At 38.0% G+C, this 16,832-nt stretch overlaps 1 protein-coding gene and 1 non-coding gene across 2 annotated transcripts in view; one reads left to right on the top strand and one right to left on the bottom strand.

Annotated features, from left to right (window-relative positions):
• Positions 1 to 298: 298 nt before the first annotated feature.
• Positions 299 to 371, bottom strand: TRNAR-CCU. Its single transcript has one exon. It is a non-coding gene; the product is annotated as a tRNA-Arg (tRNA).
• Positions 372 to 464: 93 nt separating this feature from the next.
• The window catches only part of LOC120069994 (methionine aminopeptidase 1A), a 20,696-nt gene continuing 4,328 nt past the window's right edge, over positions 465 to 16,832 (top strand). Inside the window, exons 1-11 of the mRNA XM_039021841.1 lie at positions 465 to 657; positions 2,474 to 2,524; positions 2,994 to 3,179; positions 3,891 to 3,966; positions 11,094 to 11,141; positions 11,220 to 11,264; positions 11,516 to 11,615; positions 12,145 to 12,196; positions 12,279 to 12,320; positions 12,469 to 12,530; positions 12,613 to 12,711. Of these exons, the coding sequence (XP_038877769.1) occupies positions 584 to 657; positions 2,474 to 2,524; positions 2,994 to 3,179; positions 3,891 to 3,966; positions 11,094 to 11,141; positions 11,220 to 11,264; positions 11,516 to 11,615; positions 12,145 to 12,196; positions 12,279 to 12,320; positions 12,469 to 12,530; positions 12,613 to 12,711 (835 nt within the window). The 5' untranslated portion in view covers positions 465 to 583. The remainder of the gene's footprint in view (positions 658 to 2,473; positions 2,525 to 2,993; positions 3,180 to 3,890; positions 3,967 to 11,093; positions 11,142 to 11,219; positions 11,265 to 11,515; positions 11,616 to 12,144; positions 12,197 to 12,278; positions 12,321 to 12,468; positions 12,531 to 12,612; positions 12,712 to 16,832) is intronic.

Below are 16,832 nucleotides of genomic sequence, written 5' to 3'. Positions count from 1 at the left end.
TATCAATGATGGAAAATTTCAATTTTGTGAGATTTGTCATGGCAACACTATCATAAAAAATTATATTTATATTAGAAATTTAATAGATATTAAATATGTAAAATAATGTTAAATTTAATTATAACGAAGAGGGAAAAACGGACATAGTGCTGATAACGTGTCGTGAAATTGGGGAACACAACATAATATAAATATGGAAAAAATATAATATAATAATAATATATAATATAAATAAATAACAAAAGGATATAAAATAATGTAAATATATAGTGATATAACATAAATAAGTTAAATTATTCGCGCCAGGTAGGGGTCGAACCTACGACTTTCTGCTTAGGAAACAGACGCTCTATCCACTGAGCTACAGGCGCTTAGTTTGTTAAACATAATATTGTTTAATAAATGTAGAATTGTAAAGGGCGACTACTTTGTCTTTAACCACACGAAAGCATGGTTGCTGAACTTTTCAAGACATTCTCTATATTTTTTCAATCGCTCTGTTCGTATAATTGAAAGTTCGCGATTCATATTTCTTTCCGGCGGCGGAAGAGGACGGCAGAGGATCGTTTCCGTCACTGGTTCGATGGCCGGCGGTTCAGATACGGCCGAAACTGTTACCTTAACTTGTGCCCGATGCGGCAAGCCTTCCCATCTTCAGTATGTGTTTTTATCTTTCTTTTCAAATTTTTTCAGTTGCCGTGTTAGTTTGCACGTTCATTTTGGTTCTTAAATGTGGATGGAATTTGGTGTTTTGCGTTTCTTTGGAATTTGATGAATCTTTAGCTGCTTAGTTTGGGCTTGCGGACTTGGAAGATAGTTATTGCCTTTGGAAGTTTATTGTTCATTTTCATTTGGGATTTTTGGGCGAAATCTGAATCTAATAATGGTATGAATGAAGTTGAAAGTGATGGTTGAGGTGTTTTTGACTTGTGATTTTGTTGGAAATTGTTAGCTCATGTGCTGAATAGGTAGGGGATTCCATGCCATTTTAAGAGCCCTTATTATAGTTGCCACATGATACTCTGAAGTAGATTCTATGTATAAAACGAGTTCTAGTTGCTTTGGAGGTTTTAAACCAATGGGGTAGTTGGAGCGGTTGTGTGTGTGGTGTAATACTAAAAGTCTGATTTTGAATGAAAGTGATCTCTCTCAAACGAGGAGAGGAAAACTTTATTTATAGAGGGGAAAACAAAATATTGCTTCTGTTTTTTACAACTGAATTACAAAACTAACAGAATATAGCTTCTGATTTTACAACTGAAAACTAACAATAAAAACTTACAAACTGAAGTTCTGTTATTTACACCCGTGTTTCATTTTGGGTGGGGAAGTCATGAATTACTTTAAAACTAATGAGCAACGTTTTTGAAGCCCTATATTGAGAACTTTGGTTGGAAAGTTATTGAAGTGTTTTACAAGTTATTTGGGTGGATTTTGATCATCATTGGGAAATGGTGTTATCTTCGTCTTCCTGTCACTTAAATGACACAATGGGGGAGGCTGGAGACTGGAGGCATAACCTCTTTTGATCCGAAAAGGGCATAAAACTCATGAAAAGAAAAAAAAAAAAAAAATTAGAGTATGGTTCTAAAGTCGAAGGTGAAGCTCAAGACATATGCCTCAAATAAAACATTTGTGTCGGTTAGAGCACTTTCATGTAAGCCCTGAGTTATTGTGAGGATTCCCTGTTCTTCCTTCTCTATTTTTTCATTTTTAATAAAATGAAGTATGTAAGACTAATGAATGCTTGGTTTTGACTCTGTTTTTAATCAATTGAAGTATAAATGGATGATGAAAAATGAATATAAACTCAAGGGGATTACTAGAAATTTTCTACTTGGATTAAATAGAAAAGAATCTCGGTTACAAAAAAATAAGTGTGTTGTGCAATTAGCCTTAAAAGGAAGCTGTTGTAAAAACTCTTAATCCCAGACATCCTCACACTTCTGAATTTATCATGAAAAATTCTTTGGTTTCTTTCTCACTGACCTTGCGAGAAAAGGCATTTAACTGAATTGTTTCACAGCACCTCTCCCTTTAGCTCGAAGAGATTGCCAGCCAAAGGTTGCTTCAAACAATGCTGAACTAGGAGAGGAGCTTATCAGTAGACAGCATAGGTGTCAAGTGAAAGGCACCACTGCATTGGGTCATAATAGTACTTCAGAAACAAATGGCATTTCATTAATAAGTTCTGATTATTTGGTGATTGTCATTATTCAGTATAAATAAAATGTAAATGAGAAGTGTGATTGTAGTAATAATGACAATTAGGGTTAGTGTTTAAAAGGTATTTGAATGATAATGTTGTTGGACGAAACTATCTGTGATCCTATATGTTCTTTAAAAAGTATATAAATTGTTGGGAGTTTAGGGATACTGTGGGCGACTTGAACTTTTAGTCCATATATTCCTTGAGAACCATTTAAACTTTTATTAATACCATTATTTCCTGGTTAACTTATTTTGTTTTCAGGTGTCCGAAGTGTATGGAGCTGAAGCTTCCTCGTGAGGGTGCTGCTTTCTGGTCTGTGGTCATTGCCAACTACCTCTAGATCAAAATATTTATTGGATATCAGTTAAATCAATCAAACATATAACTTCTTATTCTATCGTTTTTCTTAAAAATATGATGATGAACATGTAATATGATTGATGTGGGTTGAAGAAACCATCAGTGGAAGCTAAGTTCACATTCTGTGAGTTTGAGAACTTTTGAATTAGCAGTTTGACATGTATTTTGACATACATAAGAACTTCGACATGTGATTGTATAACATCAAAACTTAAACCTAAAAGTTTCTTATGCATTAAGACTCTTTAGTGTTTAATTTGTACACCCCAGGATATTGATTTATCAATATCAAAAATCCAAGAATCACTTAATTCGTATGACATTGTATCTATATTAGATGACCCATTTGATGATCTGGATAAAATATTTGTTAAGTATTGGAATCACGTTGATATATTTATGTAATTTCCTATCTCAACAGTTCTCAGGATTGTTTCAAGGCATCTTGGAGCACTCACAAATCAGTACATTTAAAAGCAAAACTGTCCTTGATAGGGACCGGTAATTCTGGGGAACAGAATTCAGATCTTGCGAGTGAAGGTTGGCTATATTGCTTGAAGAAAGGACAGGCAAGAACACCAAAACTACCCCATTTTGATTGGACAGGGTAAAAATCAAGGCTTTATCCTCATTGGCCACTCACGTATTTCTTTTCTCCAATTGGATAAGATTTTTTTGTGATGTCCAGTGGGTGTCTTGGTTTCCTTCTATATTCCTCCATCTGATTTCCTTATTCCTTTTTTCCTTTTCTCTCCTCTTTGGAGGGCTTTGTTTACTCATATACTAATTAAAATAAAGCTTGCTCATGTATCTTATGTCCCAAAATTGGTTGGTTGTGTTAAAAAGTTTGTTGCATCAAGCATTATTCCCAAGAGCTGGTGGTACCAATCTATATAGTATCTTTCTTTTTTGTTGCCAAATTTACAGCAACAGAGTAGTACTTTTGGCTACCTGTAAATGTGTATCATGAGACCATTAGCATCCAGCATTTGGTGCTTGAAGAAAATGTGAACTTTATGGCATTCTAGTGGAGAAACCCATCTTGTTGATCTTTCTTCTGAAAACTATGTTCATATAAATTGATACAAGGGATTTGCTTATTGTTTGTACCTTTGATTTAAAGTTGGTGGGAGGTTCCGTACCCTGAATGAACTTCATAATAGAAGACAGCAAGCTTGTATTCCCATTGGTGTACAGTGTCCATTATTATAGATTCCGGATAGCTTTAACAAATTAAACTTTGAGTTTAAATTCAGTATGTGAAATATTTTCTTTTTATGAAGTATTGGATGCATGATTGCCCTCTGTTATTTTACAGGACTCTAAGGCCATATCCCATATCTAGCAGGCATGATGTACCTCCTCACATAGATCGGCCGGATTGGGCAGATGATGTGAGTTTGAATATTTTTTGTTGTGCATTTAGTCTTCGTGAATGTTGGAGAAAATTTATGCTGATATAGTACTCGGAATGAATGAATAGATTGATATAAGTTTTATACTTGAAGATCGAGCGGTCAAGAAGTATATCTCTGTTTGGCGTGTCTTGTTTGAAGTGAAGGATGAGTGCTAAACAATTATGCATGGAGCACCAGTTCGCTGGGTTTTTGTGTTGATATATTTTTTTAATCTGTTTCTCTTTAGCTTTGTTGGCCAAATTGAATACTATCAAGGATTTTATCTATCAGTTGTTCTGTGTTGCTACGTTCAAGAACAAAATGAGAATCTTGTGGATCAATTGGATCTTTGCAATCTAGGATTTTCAATGATGTCCAAAGAGGTTTCTATTATTTGTGTGGCTTCTAAGTGGACCTTTTGTTCCAAAAGATTTTGTTCTTTTCCTATTTTTATGATTGTAGCCAATTAGAGATTATTTTTTGTAACTCCTGGATTATATTTTTTGGGGCTTAGCTTTTTGTATATTTCATTTATCAATGAAATTTGTTTTCTTCCAGAAAAAGAGTGCATCCTTTTGCCTACTTGTATTAGTAATAGCTTAATTAACAAAGTCCTTGGTTTGAAGTGTGCATCCAAGGTTCAATCCACTAGTATCTTTGTCAAACAAGAATGCATCCAAACAGAGTCTGAAAATATATGCAGATTCCCCATTGTAAAGACTGAATGCTGGTAGTAAAAGACCCGAAATGTTTGGTAGTCCTCGTTCAAGTTGTCATGGTGTGGGTTTCCGACTCAGGTTCCTTGGTGTTTTGACATGCAGATGAAGAATTCAGTGGGTTAGAAGCTTTGAACATGCTGAGTCATGAGTGAGTCAAAAAGTTTAAGAATTAGAGTGCAAGGTTCTCTCGTATGAATCAAATTGTTCTCATTTTTCCTCTTTTTGTTGGATACTTCATTGTAGAATATCATCTTGTACTCCAAATATGTATATTAACTACAACAAATTAATAATTTTATTAATTTTGTTTTAAGGAAACCAAATTTTTCATTGATGAAATGAAAAATTGTAAACAAGGAGCAAGAGCGAAAAAAGATGGACATACAACTGAATATGTGAAACATATGAAATGAAAAACTGTAAACAAGGCAAGAGCGAAAAAAGATTGACAAACAACTGAATACGTGAAACATATGGTAAACCAGCAAGAAGATCTAAAAGCAACTAAACAAGCCATTTGTTAGGACTCTACTCACTTGCACTCAGTAAGTCCCATTAACAGAGCCAACAATAACAGAGAAACAGATTTCTGACATCTATATTGATAAAGAAATAGGACAATCTGCTACTACAATATCCAATAGTAGGAGAAGATGCACTAAACAACAAATGAACCAAAAGAAGAAATGAAAAGTAAAGAAAAAGAAATAGGACAATCTGCTACTACAATATCCAATAGTAGGAGAAGATGCACTAAACAACAAATGAACCAAAAGAAGAAATGAAAAGTAAAGAAAGATAACAAAACCAGCACATTCGAGAGAGCTGGAAATTCTCTCCTGAAAAGCTCCTTAAGCCTTTTCCAAAATCTTCCAAACCTTCTGATTCTTTCCCCTTTCTGTTTATAACCCCACAATGGTCCTCCTTTCTTCTCATGATCCCACTTCATGGTTATTTCCCTCTCCACGGTTATTCCATTCATCATTTAGAATCTTTGGTGCAATTCCTCTTCTACCCTTCCTCTTATATGTGTTAATAATCGGGGGTTTAACAATAACGCCCTCCTCGAATTGCACCTTGTCCTTAAAGTGGAATTGGGGAAATTATTTAGTCATCATATAAATCGACTCCCATGTAGCCTCACTCTTTGGTAGACTCTTCCATTTCACCAACCACTCTTTCGTAGTTGTCTCACTATTCAAACAAACCCCTACGACAGCCTCAGGCGCCACTTGCAACTCAAATTCTTCCGTCAAAGTTGGAGGGTGTTGCTGGGCTTGAGCACTCTATCCCAACTTCCTTTTCAGCTGCGAAATGTGAAAAATGTTATGTATAATGGCCTCGGAAGGAAGATCTAATTTGTAGGCCACTTCACCAATTCTCTTCAAGATTTTATAGGGCCCATAATATTTTAGTGCTAATTTCTCACACGTTTTTCTTGCTAGAGACTTCTGTCGGTAAGGATGGAGCTTCAGAAATACTTCCTCCCCCACTTCAAATTGTAACTCCCTTCAATGTAAATTCGCTTGCTTCTTCATACGATTTTGAGCAATCACTAAGTGCTCCTTCGAGGCATTAAGAGCAGCATCCCTGGACATCAATTGTTGTTCCACCAAGTCATTAGTTGTCTTTTTCTCCCCGTAGGACAACAGAGGTGGAGGTCTCCGGCCAAAAACCGCTTGATACGATGTTTCCTTGATCGAGGTGTGGAATGTGGTGTTGTACCATATTTCTGCCCGTGGAATCCACATGCTCCATTTAAATGGTTGTTCGTTGCAAAGACATCTCAAATAAGTCTCAAGGCAACGATTGACTCTTTCCGTTTGTCCGTGGGTTTGGAGGTGGAATGTTGTGCTTCTTTTTAACATTGTCCCCATCATGGAGAACGATTCCTTCCAAAAGTGACTAAGTAAGATCTTATCTCGATCCGTGATTATAGATTTTGGTACCCCATGATGTCGGATGACTTCTTGAATGAACAACTCTGCTACGTGTTTAGCTGAAAAAGGGTGTCGCAATCGAATGAAATGGGCTTACTTGCTTAGTCTGTCCACCACCACCATTATCGAATCATATCCCTCCGATTTAGGCAACCCCTCTATAAAATCCATTATTAAGTCATCCCATACCTGCTCTGAAATTGGCAAGGGTTGAAGAAGACCCGTTGGGTTCAAGGATTCGGTTTATTAAGTTGACATATCTCACATTGTTCCACATGGCGTTGCACATCAGATTTCATTCTTTGCCAAAACAACTCCCTTGACATTCCTTTATATGTCGTAAGGAAACACGAATGCCCTCCTAACACCGAGTTACGAAAAGTGTGCAAAAGGGTTGGAATTAATGAGGATTCTTTGAAAGCACTAACCTCCCTTTATAGAACAGTTTCCCGTGCTCCCATTGGTACCATTTTTGCATTGCTAGAACCACAACCATCAATTCTCTTTCATAGATCAACTTCTCTTGGGCTCGGGGGGATAACTTCCGACTGAAATAAGCAATTGGTTTAGAGTTCTGAGTCAGAACAACCCCTACCCCAAAGCTGGATGCATTGGTCTCGATCACAAAGGGAAGTGAGAAGTCAGGTAAAGCCAACATGGGAATTGTCATCATAGCTAGTTTAAGCTCTTCAGATGCTAGCCTAGCTTGCTCATTCCAGCTGAAGCCATTCTTCTTAAGTAGTTGAGTTAAGGGGGCTGTAATCTACCCACAATTTTGAACAAACCTTCTGTAGTAATAGTAAGGCCAAGGAACCCTTTGAGTTCCGTTACATTCTTTGGTTGGGGCCAATGTAGCATTGCCTTCACCTTTTCTTCATCAGCTTCTACACCCTCTTATGAGACCCAATGTCCTAAGTATTAGATTCGGGTTTGACAAATCAAACACTTCTTCTTGTTCACGTACAACTTATGATCTCGCAAGATATTGAAAACCACAGCCAAATGCATCTTGTGAGTGGTGATATGAGGACTATAGATAAGAACATCATAAAAGAAAAACTAATATGAACCTTTGTAAGAATGGACGAAATATCTGATTCAACAGGGACTAGAAGGTGGCCGGAGCATTTGTCAACCCGAAGGGCATCACCAAGAACTCATGGTGGCCTTCATGAGTACGGAATGCCGTCTGTTCCACATCCTTCTCGTTCATTAGGATCTGATGATAACCTGACCGTAAGTTCAACTTGGAGTACACCGCTGATCCGTGGAGTTCATCTAATAGCTCTTCAATGATCGGGATAGGAAATTTGTCAACTACTGTGGTTTGATTCAGCATTCGATAGTCTACACATAATCTCCATCCACCATCCTTTTTTTAACTAGCAATATTGGACTTGAATAGGAGCTTCGACTTGGTCTAATTATCCCAGCTTGCAACATCTCCCCCACGTGTTTCTCGATTTCTTCTTTCTGATGATGACCATACTTGTACGATCTAACATTGACTGGTCGTTGCCCTTCTTGTGTAATGATCCGGTGGTCAACCTTGCGCTTCGGAGGAAGTTCTGTGGGTAATCCAAAAATATTCTTGTTCATCTCCATTAGTGTTTGAATCATGACATGTAAGAATTCGTCCTCTTTCTTTTCCCCATCACCTCGTCCCTCTTGATTACCGGCACTCTCCACATTCTGGAGTTCAATAAGGAATCCTCGATCTTCTTCTTCCCATTCCTTAGGTAAAACCTTCCACGAGATTTCTGTTTTGGTCAGCGAAGGATCTCCTTTCAATATAACTATTCTATCTCCTTCCGTGAAGCACATTGTTAACGATGGCCAGTGGGCTCCCATGAAACCGGTGGGAACTGCCACTGCATTCCCAAAACCACGTCAATTTTTCCCAGATCAATCCGAAGAAAATTGACCGTTACTTCCGGTTCCTATTCTTTGACTATCGTAGATTTACAAATTTCGTTCCCCCTTATCGCCTCTCCGTTTTCGGTTACTACTCCATATTTGGATGTGTTTGTTATTGGAAGGTTCAATCCCTCTATCAACTTCTGGTGAATGAAATTGTGAGTTTCCCCATAGTCGATCAACACGACGATTTCTTTTCCCTTGATCGTCTCCTTCAATTTCATTGTGCCTCTCTTCGGAAAATCCATCATCGACACATAGAAATCCCCGCGTCCTCGATTACTTCTATCATTTTCAACTCCGGATTATCTACAACTTCGACCTCTTCCAGTTCCATGTCTACTTACAATTCTTCATCATCAGTGATGAACAACATTAATTCTCGATTCTCCCTTACCTTACAACGATGGCCGTGAGAATATTTTTTGTTACAGCGAAAGCACAATCCTTTCTCTAGTTAATATCGGTACTCGCTGTTTGTTGGACGCTTCACCGACCGATCCTTTTTTCCGAAATTCCCTTTGATTGGAATTGAAATTTGTCTCGTTGACCCCACCTCCGTCCCTTTAGGGTTTGCTTTCCTTGTCGTATTACTTTATTTACTCCTAACTTGGGCCTCTCCCATGACAGGCCCAATAATACCCAAATCACTTAAGGCCAACTTGAAGGCTAGGTACGATCGTTGACGAGTTGAGCCTCCCGCATACACTCATCCAGGCTCACAGGGTGACGGTTGATGACCTCGGCCTGCAATGACCGTTTGAGTTCATTTAGAAAAGCATCAATGAGTACATTCTCCGCCATCTCCGGTAGCAACGTTGAGTAGGTCACGAACTTCTTTACGTAATCAACATAGCTTCCCTCTTGTTTTATTCGCAGCAACCGTGCTCCGAGACTACCCTCGTTTGAAGGTCGGAAGCTTCTTCAACTTTTCCCAAGTAAGTATCGTCGGCGATTGTGACTCCATCTAAGCCAATCACCTTGTCTGGAGCAAAACTTACCATAGCCACTTTCACCTTTTCAGCGTCATGCAACTTGTGTATTTTGAAGTAGTGTTCTGCCCTATATACCCAGGACTCAAGATTCTCTCTGGCAAAGATTGGCATCTCCAGGCATTTATATTTGCTTTTGTCCGATCCTCCATCTTCGTGACTCTGGCTTGAGTCTGCCTCTTCCACCTTCCCTTTCAACTTGAGTCAGGAACTATCAGTCGCACTGGATTTTTCGTTCTTTCTGATCGAGCTATTTTCTCGAACTTCTTCGGTTAGTTTCTCTATGCTCTTATAGAGGCCCAAGATCATGTCCTTCATTCCGGCAATATCCTTCTCACTTGCTTCCATTCTTTCCTCCATTTGTTTCTGCACCATTTGTTTTGTTTGCCCCAGGTTGCATGGCTCTGATACCAATTTGTTAGGGCTCTATGCACCTGCACTTGGTAAATCCTAACACAGCCAACAATTACAGAGAAACAGATTTCTGATATCTATATTGATAAAGAAACAGGACAATCTGCTATTACAATATTCAATAGTAGGAGAAGACGCACTAAACAACAGATGAACCAAAAGAAGAAATGACAAGCAAAGAAAGATAACAAAACCAGCACATTCGAGAGAGCTGGAAATTCTCTCCTGAAAAGCTCCTTAAGCCTTCTCCAAAATTTTCCACACCTTCTGATTCTTTCCCCTTTCTGTTTATAGCCCCCACAGTGGTCCCCTTTTCTTCTCACGATCCCACTTCATGGTTATTTCCCTCTCCACGGTTAGTCCATTCATCATTTAGAATCCTTGGTGCAATTCCTCTTCTACCCTTCCTTTTATGTGTTAATAATCAGGGGTTTAACACCATTATACCAAACATCTAGATTTGTAGACCCTCCTACAGACCGGACAAAACAATCCAAAACAGCATTACCAGCACTTGACCATCTAAAAAATTGTTCAATAGCTAAAATAGCAACCATGTATTCAGTTCCAAAGAGAAAGTCGATGAATAAAACCACCAGCAACATCTTGGAGCCAAGCAATCTCAGTGGTTGGGACAACAAACAAAACAAAAGCTTAGCTGACAAATGAATAATTTTATTGAAACACAATTTAGGCATGTTGGCATTGTCAACTATAAATAACTTGGACTAAAGATAAGTAGAAAGCTGCCTAGTGAAGATCTGAGGTGAGTAAGGTGGAATTATATTTTTAGACCATAGTAGCTGATGCACTCCTGATTTATATTGTTTTTATGTAAGAAACTTGGATGCACTCTTGATAAGCGCATTAGTGGTATACTCTGGTACAGTCTCCTGTTTGACTAAATCTCTTTGCTCTTCAACCATTCTTCCTTTGAAATATAAATTGATTGATAAGAGGATTGAAGATATGGGTAACAGTACTGGTTGCAGATCTTGGAGGTTGTGTCCTAGAATGCAGATATATGCTGCTATATTGTCTGGGTTGTACTGAGTGATCGATCTCGTGTAAATGTTGTTTCTGTTTCTATTTCCACAATGACTTTGTAATTGATATACCTCCCCTTTTTTCTGAATTTGCAGGGAATTCCGAAAATTGAGCCAAATAGTGACTTCCAACATGTTGTTGAGGTATGCTTCTGTTTTTAGCTATTAGTTTGTGTAAAAATTTCAGTCACTAGGCTAACCATATATTTTTCTCTTTTGAAGATCAAAACACCAGATCAAATTGAAAAAATGAGAGAGGTTGGCAGGGTATGTCTTATTTCTCTTCAATTCTAATGCAAAGCTTTATCACATCTGTTTACTTTTATGAAAAATCATCTGGTGATATTTACTTATAGAGTCAGTATGCTTCTTGTCTCTAAATTTTATCGACAATTCCAGATGAAGAATCTATGTATCTAACATTCATATTTTTACTTTTATGTATCTAAATTTTTTACACTCATATTTACATTTATGCTTTAAGAATCTCTTCGGTGATTAAATAAATTATTTTTCAGATCTCAAGGGAAGTTCTAGATGCAGCCGCCAGAGTGATTCGGCCGGGTATAACTACTGATGAAATTGACCGTGTGGTTCATGAAGCAACAATTGCTGCAGGTATTAGAAATAACAGACATGTTTACTCTGCAAATTATTATTATACACCAAATTTCCTTTGGATTTGGTTTAGGTGGTTGTTTCATGAAATTATTAGTTGAGGTGCATGTGAATTGATGTGGAGCTCGATTACTTGAAAAAAAAGAAAAAAAAAACTGTTCACTATTTCTAGTGGTGCCTCTTGCAACTCTTGCTTGATTCTCTTTCCGAATAATAATAATTCAAGCATTAATCTTTAGGAGTTCCCATGACTGGAGAGCAGCTATTTTCTTTCTTTCCACCGGTTGGGAAAGGGATAATTTTCATGTTGTTGCTTCGTTTGTCAAATATTTATTTTGGTTTCTTCTTCTCTTTTGCTTTTATTTCAACTCTCTTATTTTGTTTTATTACCTTTTGATCTTTCAAAGTGCCAATTTATTGTGAGATTTAATTTTACCAAAATAGGTTATCTACTATTCAATTTAGATGGGGGGAAAGTTTATTTGCATGGGAACCATGGTTACTAATTTTTTTCCATACATTGTTTCAGGTGGATATCCATCTCCACTCAATTACCATTTCTTTCCCAAGTCTTGCTGCACGTATGCACTAATTTTTGTACAATTTTCATAAATTTTATTTTCAGGTGCATTTTTTGAAATTTTAGTTTGTCTATCTTTGCAGTTCTGTTAATGAAGTGATTTGTCATGGCATTCCTGATGCAAGGTAGGTGTTTTAGTCCCTCATTCATGTGGATGTGGTACATCTCCTGTTGTTGAGTCTGTTATTTCATGCATTGAATTTGAAATAAGTTTAAATACATTGATTATTTTATGAGGTTGACGTTTGTAAACATTTGCTCTAATTGTTTCAGGAAATTAGAGGATGGCGATATTGTAAATATTGATGTGACTGTGTACTATAAAGGGTATCATGGTAAGAAGTGTAATCTTCAATTTTAATTGACCCAAAGAACTACTTTTATCTGCTGTTTGCTGACTTGAATTTTGAAATACAGGTGATCTCAATGAGACATATTTTGTAGGAGAAGTTGATGAAGAGTCCCGACGTTTAGTCCAGTGTACTTATGAGTGTTTGGAGAAAGCTATAGCCATGGGTACGTGTACTGTTCAATGATGCACCATGGACAATGCCTACTCCTTCCTCCTTACTTTCCGTGACAATGCTATTTCATGCATCTTATCGAAAATCTAGACGATACATTTGTATGATATTAGATGGACTGTAATTTCTTATACCCGTCTGTTTAAGTCATATTTTAGGCTTTTACAGTTAGTCCTGTAATAGTTTTGTAGATCTGAGAAAAATACACGTAGTTTTAGAATCTGCTGCAGTGGATCATTCTCAGGATCCATTGATAGAGTTAATTTTTGTCTTCTATGGAATAGATGTGCAATATGTTCGTTTTTTCCTGTGTTGGTTCTACTTGATAGTTTGTCTGATTGTATCTATTGAAATAGAAGAAAAGAAGACGACACAAGGAGTTTACGTGGAAAATCCTAATTCAGGGAAGAAAAACCACGATAGAAAAAAGACCTATTATTTAATGTCATACTTACAATAGACCCAATCTCAGATATAAATAGAATGAAGTGAAACCCTAATTTAGCAAATATAGCAAAAATTACAAAAATGCCCTTAGGACTAATTCAACGTATTTCAACACTCCCCCTCAAGTTGGGGCATAGATATCGGCAAGACCCAACTTGCTAATACAAGCTTCAAACGTCTGTCTTGATAACCCTTTCGTAAAAACATCTGCAATCTGTTGGACTGAAGGTACATAGGGAATACAAATAGCTCCGCGGTCTAACTTTTCTTTAATAAAGTGCCTGTCAATTTCCACATGTCTGGTTCTATCATGTTGCACGGGATTATTCGCAATACTGATGGCAGCCTTATTATCACAATACAGCTTCATGGGCCCCGGACTACTCTCGTGAAGATCAGATAAAACTTTCTGCAACCAGATTTCTTCACACACTCCCAGATTCATAGCTCTATACTCTGCCTCAACACTACTTCTGGCCATTACACCCTGTTTTTTACTCCGCCAAGTTACCAAATTTCCCCATACAAAAGTACAGTATCCTGAGGTTGACCTTCTATCAATCACAGATGCGGCCCAATCTGAGTCAGTATATGCCTCGATGCTCCGTGTGTCATGTTTCCTGAACACCAAGCCCTTCCCAGGGGTGGACTTTAGATATCTCAAAATTCGAGTCACAACTTCCACGTGCTCCTCATATGGACTCTGCATGAACTGACTTACTACACTCACAACATAGGAGATGTCGGGCCTAGTATGAGACAAGTAAATCAGTTTTCCTACTAAGCGTTGATACCTCTCCTTATTCACAGGAACTCCTTCCGAAATACTTTTCAGTTTGCTATTGACCTCAATATAGGAGTGTCAATAGGTTTGCATCCAGTCATTCTTGTTTCCTTTAACAAGTCCAAAGTGTACTTCTCTGAGATACAGATATTCCTGCTTTTGATCTTGCCACTTCCATCCCTAGAAAATACCTTAAACTACCAAGATCCTTGATTTTCAAATTCACTTGCCATCCTTTGTTTTAGCTTAGCAATTTCTACCGTGTCATCCCCTGATAGGATAATGTCATCAACATACACTACCAACACAACAATCTTTCCTAAGGGTGATTTTTGGTAAACAAGGTATGATCAGAATGCCCCTGAACAAACCCTTGGGACTTAACAAACACGGTGAACCTGTCAAACCATGCCCTAGGGGACTGCTTCAACCCATATAAAGACTTCCTGAGTTTGCAAACATGATTCCCAAACTTAGCTTCGAAACCTAGAGGTGGACTGATATAAACTTCCTCTTCCAACTCACCATTTAGGAATGCGTTCTTTACATCTAGTTGATGTAAGGACCAATCTTTATTCAGGCGACAGACAGAAGAACACGAATCGTGTTTAATTTAGCCATTGGGGAAAAAGTTTCTGAATAATCAATCCATACGTTTGAGTGAACCTTTAGCAAACTAACTTGGCTTTATACCTCTCGAGTGTTTCCGTCAAACTTATATTTCACTGTGAACACCATTTGCAACCAACTGTTTTGTGACCTCTAGGGAGAGCTACTAACTTCCCAAGTCTTATTTGCCTCAAGAGCTCTCATTTCTCCATTACTGCTGCTTTCCACTCGGGAACTTCCATGGCCGCATGTACACTGGTAGGTATTGCTAGAGCATCCAGCTGAGTAGTAAAAGCCTTAAAACCAGGAGATAAGTTACTATAAGTCAGAAAACTATGCAAAGGGTATTTTGTACATGACCTGGTTCCTTTCTCAGAGCAATTTGCATATCTAGAGTGTTTTCGTCTGTCCCCTCATTACAGACAGTATCGTTTGAGACAATTCTGCATCTTCTTGAGGATCTTTCAGCATCTCATTACTCCTTGAAGTTTCAACCTTCTCTGTAGCTCATTTCATCATTTTCTATGTTCTCAGACTTTTTTTCAAGACTCTCCTCTGAAACAACGGGATCTTGAACCTGAGCTGGTTCTGACGCTTGGACACTTGTCCGATGGAACCAGACCAGAGGTTTCTTGAAATTTTCTTTTTGAGATTCTTCCTATATTATATTTATCCAGAGGGCACTTGTCTAGTAGGAAGAACCGACACACGGGAACAACAAGGAGCAAAAATTAGTTCAAGACTAGGTAGACTAGTCTAGGAACATTGGAGCTAGGCTCAGGTTCAGGAAATATTAGGACTAGGCTCAAGAATGAGGCTAATGGTACAGAAGTACGTGAACTGTTAGATCTCTCTATTCGTGAGTCTCCACCTGAAGATGACTAAACGGGAAAGAACGGTTTATTCTCAAAGGAACGTGACATCCATAGTGACAAAATATTTTCTGGAAGATGGATGAAAGACATTTATAGCCTCGCCGAATGAAGGGATACCGACAAACACACATGTTTTAGCTCGTGGAGCAAATTAGTCCGGTGTGGAACCATGAGTATGAAACAAAGGTGTACACCCAAACAACACGAAGAAGGAACCTCGGGAATAGAAACGGTAGACTGATAGGACTCTTTGAAGCACTCAAGAGGGTTTTGAAACTTTAGAACTCCGTGAAGGCAATTCTATTAATTAGAGTAGAGTGAGGTAAGAACCGCATCTCCCCACAGGTACGAAGGGAGAGACGCTGGAATATCAAGGAACGAGCAACTTCAATGAGATGGCGATTTTCCGTTCAGAGCACCCATTCTTTGTTGTGGAGTATATGCACACGAGTTTTGATGGATGTTCCCTTTTTGACACTAGGAATTCCTGGAAGGTGTGGTTGACAGACTCACGACCATTCTGTCATCCGAAGAATTGGCAATCTTTGTGTTGAACTATGTTAATACAGTGGTATAGAACTGTTATTGAAGGTAGATAAAACCTTGGATTCAGCAAGGAGAATATACCCATGTAAGTCGGGTATGGTCATCGATGAAAGTTACAACCACCGTTTACCAAAGACAAGGTAAGATGCTTGAGGGACCCCAAACATCACTGTGTGACCAGGTGAAACGACTGGGTAGGTTTATAGGGCTAGAAAACAAACGACACGCGAGAGTGTTTAGCACGTATACAAGACATCACAAGATAATGAAGGAACATTCACATTATGGAATAATATGAGGAAACAATAATCGCATATATTGAAAAATACAGATGTCACACAAGACGAAAATGCACAATAAATAATTTGTTTCAGATATAGTAAATGAAGATAAAAGACTAGTCCTAAACGAAGCTTCTGGAAGAAGCATCTGACAGAAAAATATAGGCCTCTGTCATATATCGGACAGTGCCAATCGTCTTCCTCGAGCTCAAGTCCTGAAACAAAAGTAGCTATCTGGGTGCAAGACAAGACAACTCATACGAAGGGTTTCAAATACTTTTAGTGTTATTTTGCTTATATCGATAATCAAAGTATGTAAGACATTCTTTGGCACATGTAAGACATAATTTGCAAGAGTTAATCCCTGAAAAAAGTGACAGTCATTGCTTCACAAGCAAATAGGAGTGAAGGACCATTACCTGCAATTCGAATCCATTCTAATTAATCCCACAACAAAAAAACAGCAACTTAGAATAGTTGAGAGAAAACAGGAAACTGGAATGAGCCAGTCAGATGATTAGGAGACAGCTACATGAATACATAGAATTCCACTAAAATCACTTCCCATTTC

This window comes from Benincasa hispida, unplaced genomic scaffold (genome assembly GCF_009727055.1).
Source record: "Benincasa hispida cultivar B227 unplaced genomic scaffold, ASM972705v1 Contig737, whole genome shotgun sequence".
NCBI lineage: Eukaryota > Viridiplantae > Streptophyta > Magnoliopsida > Cucurbitales > Cucurbitaceae > Benincasa > Benincasa hispida.
This window is presented reverse-complemented; position numbering and strand designations above follow the sequence as displayed.